The 17,795-nt window shown below is 45.6% G+C and overlaps 1 protein-coding gene across 5 annotated transcripts in view; it reads right to left on the bottom strand.

The window, feature by feature from the left end:
* The window catches only part of LOC140392141 (nuclear mitotic apparatus protein 1-like), a 177,701-nt gene that overhangs the window by 74,245 nt on the left and 85,661 nt on the right, over positions 1–17,795 (bottom strand). For 4 of the 5 annotated variants that reach the window (XM_072477486.1, XM_072477487.1, XM_072477485.1 and 1 more), the window contains exons 3-7: positions 15,875–15,960; positions 15,033–15,112; positions 12,315–12,341; positions 2,538–2,626; positions 1,361–1,441 (exon numbers count right to left, since the gene is read on the bottom strand). In XM_072477486.1, coding sequence (XP_072333587.1) covers positions 1,361–1,441; positions 2,538–2,626; positions 12,315–12,341; positions 15,033–15,112; positions 15,875–15,960 — 363 coding nt within the window. Of the gene's footprint in view, positions 1–1,360; positions 1,442–2,537; positions 2,627–12,314; positions 12,342–14,796; positions 14,867–15,032; positions 15,113–15,874; positions 15,961–17,795 lie in introns of those variants that run through there. The other variant, XM_072477489.1, reaches the window with a different exon arrangement.

The following is a 17,795-nucleotide window of genomic DNA, read 5'->3' as shown; positions in this document are numbered from 1 at the left end:
TCCCTGGCCCTACACTCATCCCTAGAGCACCTCGACAAGGACTCCTACATTAGACTCCTATTTATTGACTACAGCGCTGCCTTCGACCCCATAATCCCAGCCAAGCTTATATCAAAGCTCCAAAACCTAGGACTTGGCTCCTCACTCTGCAACTGGATCCTCAACTTTCTGACCCACAGAGGACAATCAGTAAGAATAAACAACAACACCTCCATGATAGTCCTCAATACCGGGGCCCCGCAAGGCTGTGTACTCTCTATACACACACGACTGCAGCCAACTCCATCTACAAGTTTGCTGACGACAGGATCTCAAACAAAGACGAGTCAGAGTACAGGAGGGAGGTAGAGAACCTAGTGGAGTGGTGCAACAACAACAATCTATCCCTCAATGCCAGAAAAACTAAAGAGCTGGTGATTGACTTCAAGTAGCAAAATACTGTACACACCCCTGTCAGCATCAACAGGGCCGAGGTGGAGATGGCTAGCAACTTCAAATTCCGAGGGGTGCACATCTCCAAATATCTGTCCTGGTCCACCCACGTCGACGCTACCACCAAGAAAGCACAACAGCGCCTATACTTCCTCAGGAAACTAAGGAAATTTGGCATGTCCACATCGACTCTTACCAACTTTTACAGATGCACCATAGAAAGCATCCGATCTGGCTGCAACACAGCCTGGTATGGCAACTGCTCGGCCCAGGACCGCAAGACACTTCAGAGTCGTGAACACCGCCCAGTCCATCACACAAACCTGCCTCCCATCCACTGACTCTATCTATACCTCCAACTGCCTGGGGAAAGCAGGCAGCATAATCAAAAACCCCTCCCACCCGGCTTACTCACTCTTCCAACTTCTTCCATCGGGCAGAAGTTACAAAAGTCTGAGAACATGCATGAATAGATTCAAAAACAGCTTCTTCCCCGCTGTTATCAGACTCCTAAACGACCGTCTTATGGACTGACCTGACTAATACTACACTCCTGTATGCTTCACCCGATGTCTGTGTCTATGTATTTACACTGTGTACCTTGTGTTGCCTTATTACGCTGTTTTTTCCCCCCATGTACTAAATGATCTTTGAGCTGCACACAGAAAAATACTTTTCACTGTACCTCGGTACACGTAACAATAAACAAATCCAAATCCCCCGTGACCTCTGCCACAAATGTCATGGGAAATCAATAACAATCCTTTCTATTGGGTCAACATCCTGGAAGTCCTCAATGTGGGAGCACCATCATCGAATGGATTGAAGTGGGTTAATGAGAAGGCCAGCTTTTGCCAGCATTGCCCATAGCCAAGAAAGGAGGGGGGCATGCACACGCAGTCAGACAAAGGCACATTTTGTTGTTTACCTGGGTGTCTATGTCAAGAGACTCAAACTCCCAGGGGTTTTTCTTGGCCATGGCCTGGAGATGAAGGAGGAGAACAACCACCTGTAAAGAACACAAAAATTGACAATGATTAAAGACCTCACTTTCTGATCTCATATCACATTACCTGCCCAGTCTTGTTTCCAGTAACGTGCGAGTGCTTTTGATACTCTTCAGTGGCAAGACCTTGTGGTGTTCTCGGCCAGATTAATGGCACATGCCTTAGTCTTCACCGTATGTGGAACTCCACTGGTACAGTAAGTCACTGAGACAAACTCCCTCACCCCCAACCTTCTGATCTAAAAGGCTCATACAGTGGTATAGTTTCAGATTCCAAAATTGCCTACACAAGCTACAAACAGCAGATGTTGGCTATTTCACCAAAGAGGTAATCGCAACCTGTCCATACCCAAGGTACGGGCAGCAAGGTTGGCACAGGCTTGGAGGGCTGATGGGCCTGTTCCTGTGCTGTACTTTTCTTTGTTCTTTGTATAAAGATCTACTTCCCAGCAGGGGTTGCTGGACAGCAATCAGAAGCAAAATCAGGGGTTAATGTTTTTCTCCCTTTCCCTGGGGATAAAGATGGCACCCTTGTCTCTGCCTGACTGCCATCAGGTAACGTAGAAAAGATAAAACCAGGGACCGAATTTGGGCCTGCACAATTGCCTTGCTTCTCAGGGATGACAATGTTGCATGCTGAGGGCTGTGGGCAGCATGGTAGCATAGTGGTTAGCACAATTGCTTCATAGCTCCAGAGTCTCAGGTTTGATTCCCGGCTTGGGTCACTGTCTGTGCGGAGTCTGCACATCCTCCCCGTGTGTGCGTGGGTTTCCTCCGGGTGCTCGTGTTTCCTCCCTCAGTCCAAAGATGTGCAGGTTAGGTGGATTGGCCATGATAAATTGCCCTTAGTGTCAGGTGCGGTTACTGGGTTATGGGGATCGGGTGGAGGTGTTGACCTTGGGTAGGGTGCTCTCTCCAAGAGCCGGTGCAGACTCAATGGGCCAAATGGCCTCCTTCTGCACTGTAAATTCTATGAAATCTATGAAGCACCCGTCTGACTTGGGAAGAGTGTAAAAACAGCCTTTTCTCATGCCCGTCACCAAGACCACATACGACACACACCTCAGATTGCATGCACAAATGGTCCAGACTGGCTCACCTTTGCCATCTCAAGTTCCACATCCTCTCTGTGCAAGATCTTCTGCAAGGAGACCAGACTTCCAGCGGTGGGCTTGTACCTGCTCAAGTCTGCAGTTAAGTAAGAGGAATGAGGATGTTACAGGGATATGATTCTCAGCAGAACAGCTGATCTCAGTTAGTAGGATAATCACTAACATTTCCAGATGGCACGAGCAAAAAGGTTGTACGTTATAAAACAATTCTACCTGTCCCATATAAACATCCCTCCCCAGTGTTGAATTGCAATTTATTACTCATCTTCCTAACCCTCCGAGATCTTGGTGCTCCTCGAATTCTGATCTCTTACACACCCCTGATATTAATGCTCCATCACCACAGACTTCAATTTTCTAGTTCCAAAGCTCTGGAACTTCTTCCTTAAATTGGTTTCTCCATTTTCTTCTCCTCTTAAGTCACTTTCAAAAATCTACCAATTTGACTGTTCTTTGATCATTTTTTCTAATGATAGATCTGATTCGTGTGTCTCGGGGGTCAAGTTTATTTTTGTCCGACCAGGTTTCTGTTGCTGGCGGAAAGGAATCCTTCACCAAGACCCATTGGCAAGATAACTAAAAGGAGAAAGGTTACTCACTCCATCTCAATTCTCTGATTTAGGGCAACATTTGCATTCCTCTGCTGAAGCATCTCATCCTTTTCATGAATGATTTCCAGGGTTTCACGGAGGATAATTTTGTGAGTTGCTCATGTTCCATGAAGCATTTTCGCTTCCGGTCTTAAATTGCACTAGTTTCTCAAAAACAATTTCCGGTTTACCCTTGCTATTCCCTTAACCATACTTTGGCAAAGATTGTACCCATCAGTAAAGGCTGCCAGCTGCGGCTCTTATCCCTCTAAAGGAGGCATAGCGGTGACACAGGAGGTCTTCCAAACTAGAGGCCACACGGAGAAGTTACTAACAAATTTGGAGAAATTTCTCCAGAGAATGGCGAGAATGTGGAACTTACTACATCATCTGGGGGAAGACAATGGTGGAGTGATAATGTCACTGGACTAGTAATCCAGAGGCCCAGACAATGCTCTGGGGACGTGGGTTCAAATCCCACCACGGTCACTGGTGGATTTTAAATTTCAAATAATAAATCTGGAATTTAAATCTCGCCTCGATAATGATGACCATGACCAGTGTCTTCGATTGTCGGAAAAACCCACCTGGTTCACTAATGTCCTTTAATGAAGGAGCTCTGCCACCGTACCTGGTTTGGCCGAGATCTCACCAGATCCACAAGAATGTGGTTGACTGTAATGGCCTGGAAAGCCTTTAGGGATGTCATATTTTGATTCAATTTTCATAGCTACTTGAGACAATCCAAAATGTCTATAAATTGAAGATCTAAGGTTTCCCAATATATCGTCAACAGAGACATCTGGTACAGCGCAACCTCCCTTTGAAGTTGTGGGAAGTTGTTTTTAATGTAAATACTAAAGCCCAGTTTGAAATCCATTTTTAAATGGATTTCATCATAAGACTTCAAGCATAACCTTAGATTACAAAAGCACACAACTTGTAGTAACAAAAGCACAGAATTTGAAACATCTGCAGGCTAGCTAGAAGCTAATGCAACATTTTTACCGAAAGATTAAATTGACATTATAAACTGTCCATTGCTCTAATGAAGAGACTTGCAAAAGTTCAAATTAGTTTCATTACCACAATCTGATCAAGGTCAAAATAAGCACCATGACAACATGAATCTACCATTGTTCAGAATATGAATAATATAGCAGTCAGCAGAAAAACCAGCAGAAACCAGAGCTGATTAAAAGTATAACTCACATTCCAACACAAGCATCTAAAAAGCAACATATCTACAGCTATGTTGCATATTGATGATTGTCAACTGACTATTCAAACAAATGCATTTGAGACTCACCCAAGCCAATCAGCACATTGCAGGGGTAGGGACAGATGGAGTCAGACTGATAACATTCTCCTTAAACATAGAGGTCCGGGCAGCTATTTTCCATCCAGGATCACTCTATATCTTTTTCCTAACTACTTGTTATCCTTATTTCGTATTTTCATATTTCCACTCGAACTCTTAAAGTCTGCGCACGCTATTTTTGCTTTGAGCAAGAAACCATTACTGTATTTTGAAAGTTAAATCTGTTTGTAAACTACTAAGTCGATTAAATCTCTTAAAGTCTTTTGCTGGCAAGGGCTTTATTAAGAACATTTGATTTGTAACCACAAGAAGATCTCAAACTCTCAATTATAATCAATAGACACAATAAAAGATTTCATCTCGCACCCAAGACGTGTAACTTAAATTTCTACTGAGTTCAAAGTGTATACGAGACTACACTTCAACCGCATGGTAGATTTCAACAGCGATGGACAAAAAAAATGTTGCCAGGGGCACCCACATCCCATGAAAGAATGAAGAAAAACATCAAATAGTGTACATGCATTTTAGAAGAAGCTAGAGGAGTACACGAGGGAGAATGCAATAAAAGCTGATGGGGTGAGCTGAATTAGGGATGGGAGGAGAAGGCTCATGTGGAGCACAAAGAATAACAGGTACATGTTACTTTGAACAGCCTGTTTCTGTGCTGTATATATTTTTTTCTTTCTTTAAAAAAAAAATAAAAAAATTTAGAGTACCCAATTATTTTTTTTTTCCAATTAAGGGGCAATTAAGCGTGGCCAATCCATCTATCCTGCACATCTTTTGGGTTGTGGGGGCGAAACCCACGCAGACACAGGGAGAATGTGCAAACTCCACACGGACAGTGACCCAGGGCCGGGATTCGAACCCAGGTCCTCAGCGCCGTAGGCAGCAATGCTAACCACTGTGCTGCCCTCTGTGCTGTACATTTTAAGCAAATTCACCTCGCTGATGCTTTCCTACAATGTCTCCAGTGTTTGACCATCTCCCTGGTTTTGACCTCCATTACTCAGGGTGCAATCTGACCACAGCTCTGTACATGTGGATCAAGCTGTCCTCAGACTTGTACTCAAATGTTGTGGCTCTACACAGCTCATCATTCCAGTAGTTCTATTGCCTGCTGCCCCGCACTGGCTGGACATGTTGATCCTACCAGGAATCCAAAGTCTCTTCTAGATTCATCTTTTTTCATTTGTTCCACAACTGCTTGGTGAATGAGGAAGAGGGGACTGGGCAAGGGTTCAGGATCAGCGGGAAGGAGAGGGACAAGGATGATGTACCTCAAACAGAGGCTGGGGGGCAGTTACCTAGGGGCCTGCTCTTTCACAGGAAACAGTTAGACGGCTGCCACTTCTCACATCTTAGACTGAAGAAACCTTTTGGTTCATATTCACATGCTCAGGATTTATGCATCTTTGGTGAGGCCAGCATTTATTGCCCATCCACACAGCTACTCTGATGCGGTGGTGGTGGGCTTTCTCGTGAATTGGATATTAATTGTTATAATTGTATGCATGCATTGGGCAATAACTGGTGATTCACTGGTGGCCCTCAGATTAAATCATCACCAGTCAGCTCTCCAAGGGGAGAACAGCCTATGATCCCCATGGACATCTATATATAGCACAGTGAGAGGAGGGCGGTTGTTGGATTTGATGATGCATGCTTGTAAAGCGTGACTGTGTAAATAAAATCTTGTAACTATGCAAGTTCTCTCTCTCTCGCATGCTCTCACTCTCTCTCACGGCAGCACAGTGGTTAGCACGGTTGCTTCACAGCTCCAGGGTCCCAGGTTTGATTCCCGGCTTGGGTCACTGTCTGTGCGGAGTCTGCACATCCTCCCCGTGTCTGCGTGGGTTTCCTCCGGGTGCTCCGGTTTCCTCCCACAGTCCAAAGATGTGTAGGTTAGGTGGATTGGCCACACTAAATTGCCCCTTAGTATCCAAAAACGTTGGGTGGGGTTATTGGGTTATGGGGATAGGGTGGATGCGTGTGCTTGGCTAGGGTGCCCTTTCCAAGGACCGGTGCATATTCGATGGGCCGAATGGTGTCCTTCTGCACTGTAAATTCTATGATATGATTCTATGATAAGTTTAGTCCCTGGATCTATCCTAGGCACCTAGAATAGGACTTCATGAACTGCAGGTGAATGTTTGCAGTTAAATAACCATGCTGGTGTGAGACTGGAGTCACAGAGAGGTAGTCTGCCCCAGTCTGGCCTGTTTCTTTCCTCAAAGGGCATTAGTGAATCTGGGCTTTTCATAACAATCCGACAGCTTCGACTGAGACGTGCTTTTTATTTCCAGATTTTGGTGGTTAAAAACTGAATTGAAATTCTCCAACTTGAGCTCAGACATACGTTAGACTGTCAAACAATGTTTTTGATCTACAAGGGAGTCAAGGCTTATGGCAGGGCTAGCAAGAAAGTAGAGTTAAGGCCATAGTCATATGAACAGGCAAGCTCACACGGTTGGATGGCCTACTCTTGCTCCATAACAGGAGGCGGAGGGGGGAGGGGGCCTAGGTCAGGTCTGCAGGCATCCTTGGTGGAGGAGTGCGAAGTTGCGAAGTTGGGGGGGGGGGGGGGGAGGAGGAGAGAGAGAGAGAGAGAGAGAGAAGTTAAAAGAGGTTTTCATTCTGCTAATTTTTTGTGAGTATGGGCAGCACGGTAGCACAAGTGGCTAGCACTGTGGCTTCACAGCGCCAGGGTCCCAGGTTCAATTCCCCGCTGGGTCACTGTGTGTGTGGAGTCTGCACGTTCTCCCCGTGTCTGCGTGGGTTTCCTCCGGGTGCTCCGGTTTCCTCCCACAGTCCAAAGACGTGCAGGTTAGGTGGATTGGCCATGATAAAATTGCCCTTTGTGAGCAAAAAGGTTAGGAGGGGTTATGGGGTTACGGGGATAGGGTAGAAGTGAGGGCTTAAGTGGGTCGGTGCAGACTCGATGGGCCGAATGGCTTCCTTCTGCACTGTATGTTCTATTCTATTCTATTCACAACAAAAACAGCGCGAGAGGAGAGAGAGCCGGGACAGCGAAAACAGCGCGGGAGGAGAGAGCCGGGAGATTTAAAAAGCGCGGGAGGATAGAGAGCCGGGACAGCGAAAACAGCGCGAGAGTAGAGAGAGCCGGGACAGCGAAAACAGCGCGAGAGGAGGGAGCCGGGAGATTTAAAAAGCGCGGGAGGAGAGCTGGGACAGCGAAAAACAGCGCGAGAGGAGAGAGAGCCGGGACAGTGCTGGGAGAGGTGAGTGCACAAAAGGTGTGGCAGGAGTGCCTTTAGTCACGGAGTGCTGATTGGAACAGAGTGCATCTGAGTTTAGGTGAGTGACTGAGTTTGGGTGAGTGGCAAGAGAGGGCTGTGTTCGGGTTTATCCTTGAGGTTCTATAAAAAAAAATGTTTTTGAATTATTATTTAAATTAATTAACTAATTGATTATGGCTGGACAGGTGATGTGCTGTTGCTGTATGACGATGGAACTGGTGGATCCCATTGAGACCGTCAGTGACCACATCTGCAGCAAGAGTTGGCTGCTCGAGGAACTTCGGCTCAGAATTGATGAGCTGGAGCTGCACACACTGCGGCACATCAGGGAGGGGGAACATTACCTGGATGCTTTGTTTCAGGAGGCAGTCACACCCGGTAGAAATAAGTACTGTTAATTCGGACAGTGGTCAGGGACAGAGTGGTGTGACTGCAAGGGAGGCAGGTAGGGGGATCCTGAGTTTAGGAGTTGAGGAGCCTCAGCCCTTGACCTTGTCCAACAGGTATGAGGTACTTGCTCCCTGTGTGGATGAGGAAGAGGGCTGTAGGGAGGATGCGTTGACTGACCACTGCACCGTGGTACAGGAAGCCATTCAAGAGGGGGGAGCAAAAAGACAAGTGGTAGTTGTAGGGGATTCTATAATTAGGGGGATTGATGGCATCCTTTGTAAGCCAGATCGAGAGTCCCGCATGGTATGTTGCCTGCCCGGTGCCAGGGTGAGGGACATCTCTGATCGGCTTGAAAGGATTTTGGAGAGGGAGGGGGAGGATCCAGTTGTTGTGGTCCACGTTGGGACTAACAACATAGGTAAGACTAGGAAAGAGGACCTGTTTGGGGATTATCAAACAGTAGGGACTAAATTAAAGAACAGGTCCTCCAGGGTTATAATCTCTGGATTACTACCCGAGCCACGTGCCAATTGGCATAGGGTTGAGAAAATTAGAGAAGTTAACACGTGGCTAAAGGAGTGGTGCGGGAAAGAGGGATTCCATTTCATGGGGCATTGGCATCAGTACTGGGGCAGGAGGGACCTGTACCGTTGGGACGGTCTTCACTTGAACCATTCTGGGACCAGTGTTCTAGCGAATAGGATAAATAGGTTGGTCACAAGGACTTTAAACTAGCAAGTTGGGGGGAAGGGAAGTGTAAAGCTATGGACAGTATAATGGTTAATGGAGACCAAGGCAGCAGGTTACGTGACAGGTTATTATGTAGAGATATGGGTTCAAAGACAAGGAAAATTAGGAGAAAGGGTAAGAGGAAAAATAAATTGTGAAAAGTTACTGATCAAGGTGTTAGGATTCATAACAAAGACATAAAAAACAGCATAAGTGTACTTTACCTGAATGCTCGTAGTATACGAAATAAGGTAAATGAGTTGATGGCGCAAATCATCGTGAATGACTTTGATTTAGTGGCCATTACTGAAACATGGTTAAAAGATGGTCACGACTGGGAGTTAAATATCCAAGGGTATCAGGCTGTACGAAAGGATAGAATGGACGGTAAGGGTGGTGGTGTAGCTTTGTTGTTTAAGGATGGCATCCGGGCAATAGTAAGGGATGATATTGGTGCTATGGAGGACAAGGTTGAATCAATTTGGGTGGAAATCAGGAATAGTAAGGCGAAAAGGTCACTGATAGGAGTAGTCTATAGGCCACCAAATAGTAACAGGATGGTAGGGCAGGCAATAAGCAAAGAAATAACGGATGCATGTAGAAATGGTGCAGCGGTTATCATGGGAGATTTTAATCTGCATATCGATTGGTTTAACCAAGTTGGTAAAGGCAGCCTTGAGAAGGAGTTTATAGAATGTGCCTGGGATAATTTCCTGGAACAGTATGTAATGGAACCTACAAGGGAACAAGCGGTCCTAGATCTGGTCCTGTGTAATGAGGCAGGATTGATTAATGATCTCATAGTTCGGGATCCTCTTGGAAGGAGCGACCACAATATGGTGGAATTTAAAATACAGTTGGAGGATGACAAGGTAAAATCAAACACTAGTGTTTTGTGCTTAAACAAAGGCGATTATAATGGGAGGAGAGAAGAACTAGCTAAGGTAGACTGGGAGCAAAGACTTCATGGTGAAGCAGTTGAGGAACAGTGGAGAACCTTCCGAGTGATCTTTCACAGTGTTCAGGAAAGGTTCATACCGACAAAAAAGAAAGACGGTAGAAAGGGGAAAAATCGACCGTGGATATCTAAGGAGGTGAGGGAGAGTATCAAATTGAAGGAAAAAAACATACAAAGTGGCAAAAATTAGTGGGAGACTAGAGGACTGGGAAGTCTTTAGGGGACAACAGAAAGCTACTAAAAAAGCTATAAAGAAGAGTAAGGTAGACTATGAAAGTAAACTGGCTCAGAACATAAAAGCAGATAGTAAAAGCTTCTACAAATATATAAGACAAAAAAGAGTGGCTAAGGTAAATATTGGTCCTTTGGAAGAGGAGAAGGGAGATTTAATAATAGGAGACGGGGAAATGGCTGAGGAGCTGAACAGGTTTTTTGGGTCAGTCTTCACAGTGGAGGACACAAATAACATGCCAGTGACTGATGGAAATAAAGATATGATAGGTGAGGACCTTGAGATGATTGTAATCACTAAGGAGGCAGTATTGGGCAAGCTAATGGGGCTAAAGGTAGACAAGTCTCCTGGCCCTGATGGGATGCATCCCAGAGTGTCAAAAGAGATGGCTAGGGAAATTGTAAACGCACTAGTGATAATTTATCAAAATTCACTAGACTCTAGGGTGGTCCCAGAGGATTGGAAAGTAGCAAACGTGACACCACTGTTTAAAAAAAGGTCGGCAGAAAGCAGGTAATTATAGGCCGGTAAGCTTAACTTCGGTTGTAGGGAAAATGCTGGAATCTATCATTAAGGAGGAAATAGCGGGGCACCTGGAGGGAAATTGTCCCATTGGGCAGATGCAGCATGGGTTCACAAAGGGTAGGTCGTGTCTGACTAATTTGGTAGAATTTTTTGAGGACGTTACCAGTGCAGTAGATAACGGGGAGCCAATGGATGTGGTATACCTGGATTTCCAGAAAGCTTTTGACAAGGTGCCACACAAAAGGCTGCTGCATAAACTAAAGATGCATGGCATTGAGGGTAAAGTGGTAGCATGGGTAGAGGATTGGTTAACTAACAGAAAGCAGAGAGTGGGGATAAATGGGTGTTTCTCTGGTTGGCAACCTGTAACTAGTGGGGTCCCTCAAGGATCAATGTTGGGCCCGCAGTTGTTCACAATTTACATAGACGATTTGGAGTTGGGGACCAAGTGCAATGTGTCAAAGTTTGCAGACGACACTAAGGTGAGTGGTAAAGCAAAAAGTGCAGAGGATACCGGAAGTCTGCAGAAGGATTTGGATAGGTTAGGTGAATGGGCTAGGGTCTGGCAGATGGAATTCAATGTTGCCAAGTGTGAGGCTATCCATTTTGGGAGGAATAACAGCAGAATGGATTATTATTTAAAAGGTAAGATGTTAAAACATGCTGCTGTGCAGAGGGACCTGGGTGTGCTGGTGCACGAGTCGCAAAAAGTTGGTGTGCAGATGCAACAGGTGATTAAGAAGGCTAATCGAGTTTTGTCTTTCATTGCTAGAGGGATGCAGTTCAAGACTAGGGAGGTTATGCTGCAGTTGTATAGGGTGTTGGTGAGGCCGCATCTGGAGTATTGTGTTCAGTTTTGGTCTCCTTACCTGAGAAAGGACATATTGGCACTGGAGGGAGTGCAGAGGAGATTCACTAGGTTGATCCCAGAGCTGAAGGGGTTGGATTACGAGGGGAGGTTGAGTAGACTGGGAGGGTACTCGTTGGAATTTAGAAGGATGCGGGGGATCTTATAGAAACATATAAAATTATGAAGGGAATAGTTAGGATAGATGCAGGCAGGTTGTTTCCACTGGCGGGTGAAAGCAGAACTAGGGGGCATAGCCTCAAAATAAGGGGAAGTAGATTTAGGACGGAGTGTAGGAGGAACTTCTTCACTCAAAGGGTTGTGAATCTCTGGAATTCCTTGCCCAGTGAAGCAGTTGAGGCTCCTTCTTTAAACGTTTTTAAGAAAAAGATAGATACCTTCTAAAGAATAAAGGGATTCGGGGATATGGTGTACGGGCCGGAGAGTGGAGCTGAGTCCACAAAGATCAGCCATGATCTCATTAAATGGCGGAGCAGGCTCGAGGGGCCAGATGGCCTACTCCTGTTCCTAGTTCTTATGTTCTTATTCTAACTATTTGTACAACCATGGCGGAACCATCCAAATTTAGTGATTTAAATCACATTTCCGGATGGGTCTCAGTTCCAGGGAAAGTTAGCACTTCTGGGCATTTGCCAGCAAACCCTTGCCTGTGACGTTCTGAGAGGGATTCCCCAGCGCATATTCAGACTACTGGCCAAATCCCACCCTGGGGAGTTTGGAGGTTATGGCCCCCTATTTCTTACAATCTTGAGGTCACATTCTCTGGATTATTACTGCGGTAACATTAAGACTACATGGCCACGCCCACTTACAGAAAGCAAAGCGCCTCTCAGTTTCTGCAATCCACAGTCCTCAAAGATATAACTAACTTTCTGGAGGAACACTTACCTGACTGACTCTTCTTGACTTCAGAACCTGCAAGTACAGAACATGATTATCAGTTATTCCAGTGGAACTTCCTGCAGGTCATTTAGAGACAAACAGTAGAAGATGTCTTGCTATTGAGTGACTGGCGCACACAGTCTCTGGCGCACACAGTCTCTCGGATCAAAAGGATACAGCAAAAGTAAAACATGGTGTGGCGGATCTCATCCTGGCCCATGCAGTTGAGTCATTACATTTAGATGCCTCCATTCCTGGTCACTAGCCACTGAACCAGCCCCTCCCTCCACAGGTTGGAAAGTGTATGAACGGAAGGAATTGATTCGACTATTCTCTAAATGGGGAAATGCTTCGGAAAGCAGAAGCACGAAGGGACTTGGGAGTCCTTGTTCACGATTTTCTTCAGGTTAATGTGCAGGTTCAGTCGGCAGTTAGGAAGGCAAATGCAATGTTAGCATTCATGTCAAGAGGGCTAGAATACAAGACCAGGGATGTACTTCTGAGGCTGTATAAGGCTCTGGTCCATTTGGATTATTATGAGCAGTTTTGTATCTAAGGAAGAATGTGCTGGCCTTGGAAAGGGTCCAGAGGAGGTTCACAAAAATGATCCCTGGAATGAAGAACTTGTCGTATGAGGAACTTTTGAGGATTCTGGGTCTGTACTCGTTAGAGCTTAGAAGGATGGGAGGGGATCTTATTGAAACGTACAGGATACTGCGAGGTCTGGATAGAGTGGACGTGGTGAGGATGTTTCCACTTGTAGGAAAAACTGGAACCAGAGGACACCATCTCAGATTAAAGGGACGATCCTTTAAAATAGAGATGAGGAGGAATTTTTTCAGCCAGAGGGCGGTGAATCTGAGGAACTCTTTGCCACAGAAGGCTGTGGAGGCCAAATCACTGAGTGTCTTCAAGAATGAGATAGATAGGTTCTTGATTAATAAGGGGATCAGGGGTTATGGGGAGAAGGCAGGAGAATGGGGATGAGAAAATATCAGCCATGATTGAATGACAGAGCAGACTCGATGGGCCGAGTGGCCTAATTCTGCTCCTGTGTCTTATGGACTGTAAAGCCCTCTCCGCTGGCACTCACCTTTCACAAATAAAGGATGGAAACTGGGCCAGTTAGTAGTGGAACAGTAACTCTGAGGCACAATCTACACTTGGTGGGGAAAAGGACAAATATTCCAAGAGGTGATTCCGCTCCAAATCTTTGTTCTCCCATTTCAGCAACAAAATATATTCAATTAACAACTGAAAAAAAACTCGGTCAAGAGGAAAAAAAAAAACTTGAATAATAATAATCTTTATTATTGTCACAAGTAGGCTTACATTAACACTGCAATGAAGTGACTGTGAAAATCCCCTAGTCGCCACATTCCGGCGCCTGTTCGGGCACACAGAGCGAGAATACAGAATGTCCAATTCACCTAACAAGCATGCCTTTCGGGACTTGTGGGAGGAACCCATTGCACCCGGAGGAAGCCCACGCAGACACGGGGAGAACGTGCAGACTCCACACAGGCAGTGACCCAGCCGGGAATGGAACCTGGGGCCTGACTTTCTCCCCGTGTCTATGTGAATTTCCTCCGGGTACTCCAGTTTCCTCCCAGATGTGCAGGTTAGGGTGCATTAGCCATGTTAAATTGCCCCTTAGTATAAAAAGACATTCAGTTTAGGTGGATTGATCATGGTAAATGCCCCTTGGTGTCAGGTTAGGTGGGGTTATGGAGTTACAGGGATAGAGGGAGTGGGCCTAGGTAGGTGCTCTTTCAGAGGGCCGGTGCAGACTTGATGGGCCGAATGGCCTCCTTCTGCACTGTAGGAATTCTAGAATTCTATTCTAAAGCCTTTTACCTTGCACCCATCAGGACGCTTCGCCAGAACACGAAAAACGACTAATCAAGAATGAAATCACTTGGTGCTACAGAACGTGAATATTGTTGAAGAGGCGCGTTGTCGAAGCTTTTTGTCTTGCACACATCAGGACATTCTTGTTTTCCTCCTGAGGAGTGCAAGATAAAAAGCTTTGGCAGGCCTCCCTTTTCAACAATAATCAAGAACTGACTGTTACAGTTTTTCAAAGTTAAAATAGCCCGAGGAGGTCTCCACTTGCTTTCCTGTCATCAGCAACATGACCATCGCCCTCTCCCCACTCCCATTACCCGGGCAGTACTGTGTAGTGGGCACTGTGCTTCACCGAGCCTGTTGTGGCTATCCCAGCTCTTTGAAAGAGCTTTTTTAATTTGCCCAGTTCCCCGCCGCCCTGCAATGCAAATCTCTTACTCTCCTGCAAATTCAACGACAAGAACATGAGGAGAGAACACAGACAGAAATGGCTGCCGCAAATCTAATCTTCCATGAGTCATTGTCCTCTTTGTAAAGGGCAGGTGAGAAGTTTCCACTAGGTATGAGCAGGGATTTTAGCCGAGTCAGTTGATTGCGAACAAAAAGTGTGTAGGTGGAGATTGATTAATTCAGCACTAACCAGAGCATCAAGCCCTGTACTCTTCAGCTCCCTGGGTCTCAGTTCAATGCGGTCTTTACCATCTGAGCCACTAGGGGGAAGCACATCACAATTCCCAAATCATTTAATTCTTTTGTAAAATAGTTCAAAGGGAAGTTCTTTGGAGTACAAAAAATAATGGAGGCATTCAGTCAAGAGATAAACAATTTCAAACTCAGTGTGAAAACAATTTTTGCGGCAATTTCTTCGATGCTTACATTCTAAAAAGTTGCAGATAAATTGAAATCTCTCCTCAATGGATTGCTCAAGTATCTGTAGGTCATTTTCCTTTCCACTTCTGTAATAAAGAACATGTTAATTATTAAAAGGGTCGGGAATGCCACTTTTAGGTAATGTTACATAGCCACATAATCATCTTTCCCCCTTCTTCACCGGATCTGCTTTTTGATAGCGCCTCGTGACTTCAGGATATCCTAAGGTATTTCACAGCCAATAAAATGCAGTCACTGATGTAATGGAGGAACGGCAGAAGCCAATTTATGCTTAGCAAAACCCCAAAACCAATGTGATAAATGATCAGAGAATCTGTGCATTTTTTAATGATTGTGGTTCAAGGATAAATACAAGCTCAGGATAGCTGGAAAGAACGACTCTGCTCTTTTTTTAAATATAAACTAGCGTCAGAGAGGTTTAACATCTCATGTGAAAGGCGGCAGCCTCCGCCAGTGCAACACGAGTGTCAGCCTAGAATCTGCACGCGGGTCTCTGGAGTGGGATTTGAACCCAGGCCCTTGTGCTGCCTGCTGAGCACAGCCGACACGGAGAGCTAGTGCTGTTCCTCCGGGACCTTGTCCAAACCATATATTTGTTAATTACACTCCTGCGAAGCGTCTCGGTACTGTTACAGTGTGAAAGGTGCTATATAAACACAAGTTGCTGTTGCACCTTCCCCAACAGACTATGAACTGGGTTTAGTCATTCAGCATCATGTCTTATGCAAACATAGAACTGAGTGTGTGTGGGAAGAGAGAGAGGGTGAGAGAGTGGGGGGGAACCACCTTACCATCACTTAAAATTCCTGAATAGTCAGGTTACTCACATCTTGCACACCATTTTGATGAAAATGACACCATCCTGGAGACTCAACAGATTTTCTATTTCTTCTGACAATTTAAGATTGTTGACCTGTAGGCGCAAGGAAGCAAAACGTCAACATGAAATAAACTACAACTTATAACCCGATATCTGTCAGCAAGTTAATTTCCTGAAACTTACTAGCATCATTCTCAACCCAAACACAAGTAGCGGAAAATAAATAACCCCTCGGTTTCCTCTCCCTTTTTGAAGCTTAGAACACTTACCAGAGAAATTCCCCTCTGACTGTCGACCCTGGTTTCTCTTCTTTTCCAATGAAGGGGCAATTTAGTGTGGCCAATACACCTACCCTGTACATCTTTGGGTTGTGGGGGTGAGGCCCACGCAGACAGAGGGAGAATGTGCAAACTCCACACTGACAGTGAGCCAGGGCCGGGATCGGACCTGGGACCTCGGCACCACGAGGCAGCAGTGCTAACCACTGCGCTACTGTGCCGCCCAGACCCATAACCGAACCTGCACATCCCTGGTCACTAAGGGACAATTTATCATGGCTAATTCACTTACTCCATAAATCTTTGGACTGTGGGAGGAAACTGGAGCATGCAGCGGAAACCCCCACAGACACGGGGAGAACGTACAAACTCCACACAGTGACCCTAGGTCAGAATTGAACCCGGGTGCCTGGCAGTGAGGCAGCAGTGTTTCTTTTAAATAAATTTAGAGTAGCCAATTATTTTTCTTTTCCAATTAAGGGGCAATTAAGTGTGGCCAATCCACCTAACCGTCACATCTTTGGGTTGTGGGGATGAAACCTACGCTGACACAGGGAGAATGTGCAAACTTGACATGGACAGTGACCCAGGTCCGGGATTTGAACCTGGGTCCTCAGCGCCGCAGTCCCAGTGCTAACCACAGCGCCGCATGCCGCATAGTGCCATCGTGCAGCCCCAAGGGAGTGTAGAAGTGTGGATCACTCTCCCAGAAAAAGCAAGTAGCAGTTAAATTATTGCAAATCTGAAATGATATATTTTTCCTAGCAAAACATATTAAGGGATTGGGAACCAAGGGCGGTGGATGGAGTTAGGGTACAGATCAGCCACAATTTGATTTACTGCTGCAACAGTCTCAAGGGGCTGAATCATGACTGAATGACCTTCGCCTGCTCCTTCATTCATCAGCCCATTACCAATATAGGAGGATCATTAGTGAGTTTTTAATGTTTCTCGTGCCTCTCTGGGTTGGATTCAAAATCGGTTTAAAGTTCAGCCGTAGCCCTCTACCCCCCCACACTTTACAACATCTCAACAAAAATGTTGGATCCGTCATCATGTAGCATTTCTTTAAAACCAATCCAACAAACTGCCCAGAGTGCAGGCATCGTAATCCTTCAAAAAGAGCTTCAAAGAGCAGAGAGTGGTCATGCAGTTAATTGTTACCACCAACTATTTATATTACATTCTTCAACACAGGAAGTTCACATCTGTGCACTGTGCTCCTAATCCATCGTTCTTGCAGGCAGATTCACAGCAATTCACCACGTCAAACACAACTCTCATGCCCCCCACCACCGCACGCCTGGAATCATTTGACGGTAATCTTCAACGTGCATTCTTTGGTCATTGGCCCTGCTGTCACTGGATCAGTCCCTATTCATTTACTTAATCAAAGCCACTCATAACTTGGAAGAACATCTCTATTAAATCTCTCTCAACCGTCTCTGCCCAGAGGAGAAAAATCCCATCTTCTCCAGTCTTTACACTAATTGGAAGTCCCTCATCTCTGGTGCCATTCTCATAAATCTCTTGTGCACCCTCACCATGGCCGTGACATCTTCCCCAAGGACTATGCCCCCTAGACTTGGACACAATACTCCAGGCTGCAGCCTGACCAATATTGAGGCTGGACTTTGTGACCATGAATTG

This window comes from Scyliorhinus torazame, chromosome 15 (genome assembly GCF_047496885.1).
Source record: "Scyliorhinus torazame isolate Kashiwa2021f chromosome 15, sScyTor2.1, whole genome shotgun sequence".
NCBI lineage: Eukaryota > Metazoa > Chordata > Chondrichthyes > Carcharhiniformes > Scyliorhinidae > Scyliorhinus > Scyliorhinus torazame.
This window is presented reverse-complemented; position numbering and strand designations above follow the sequence as displayed.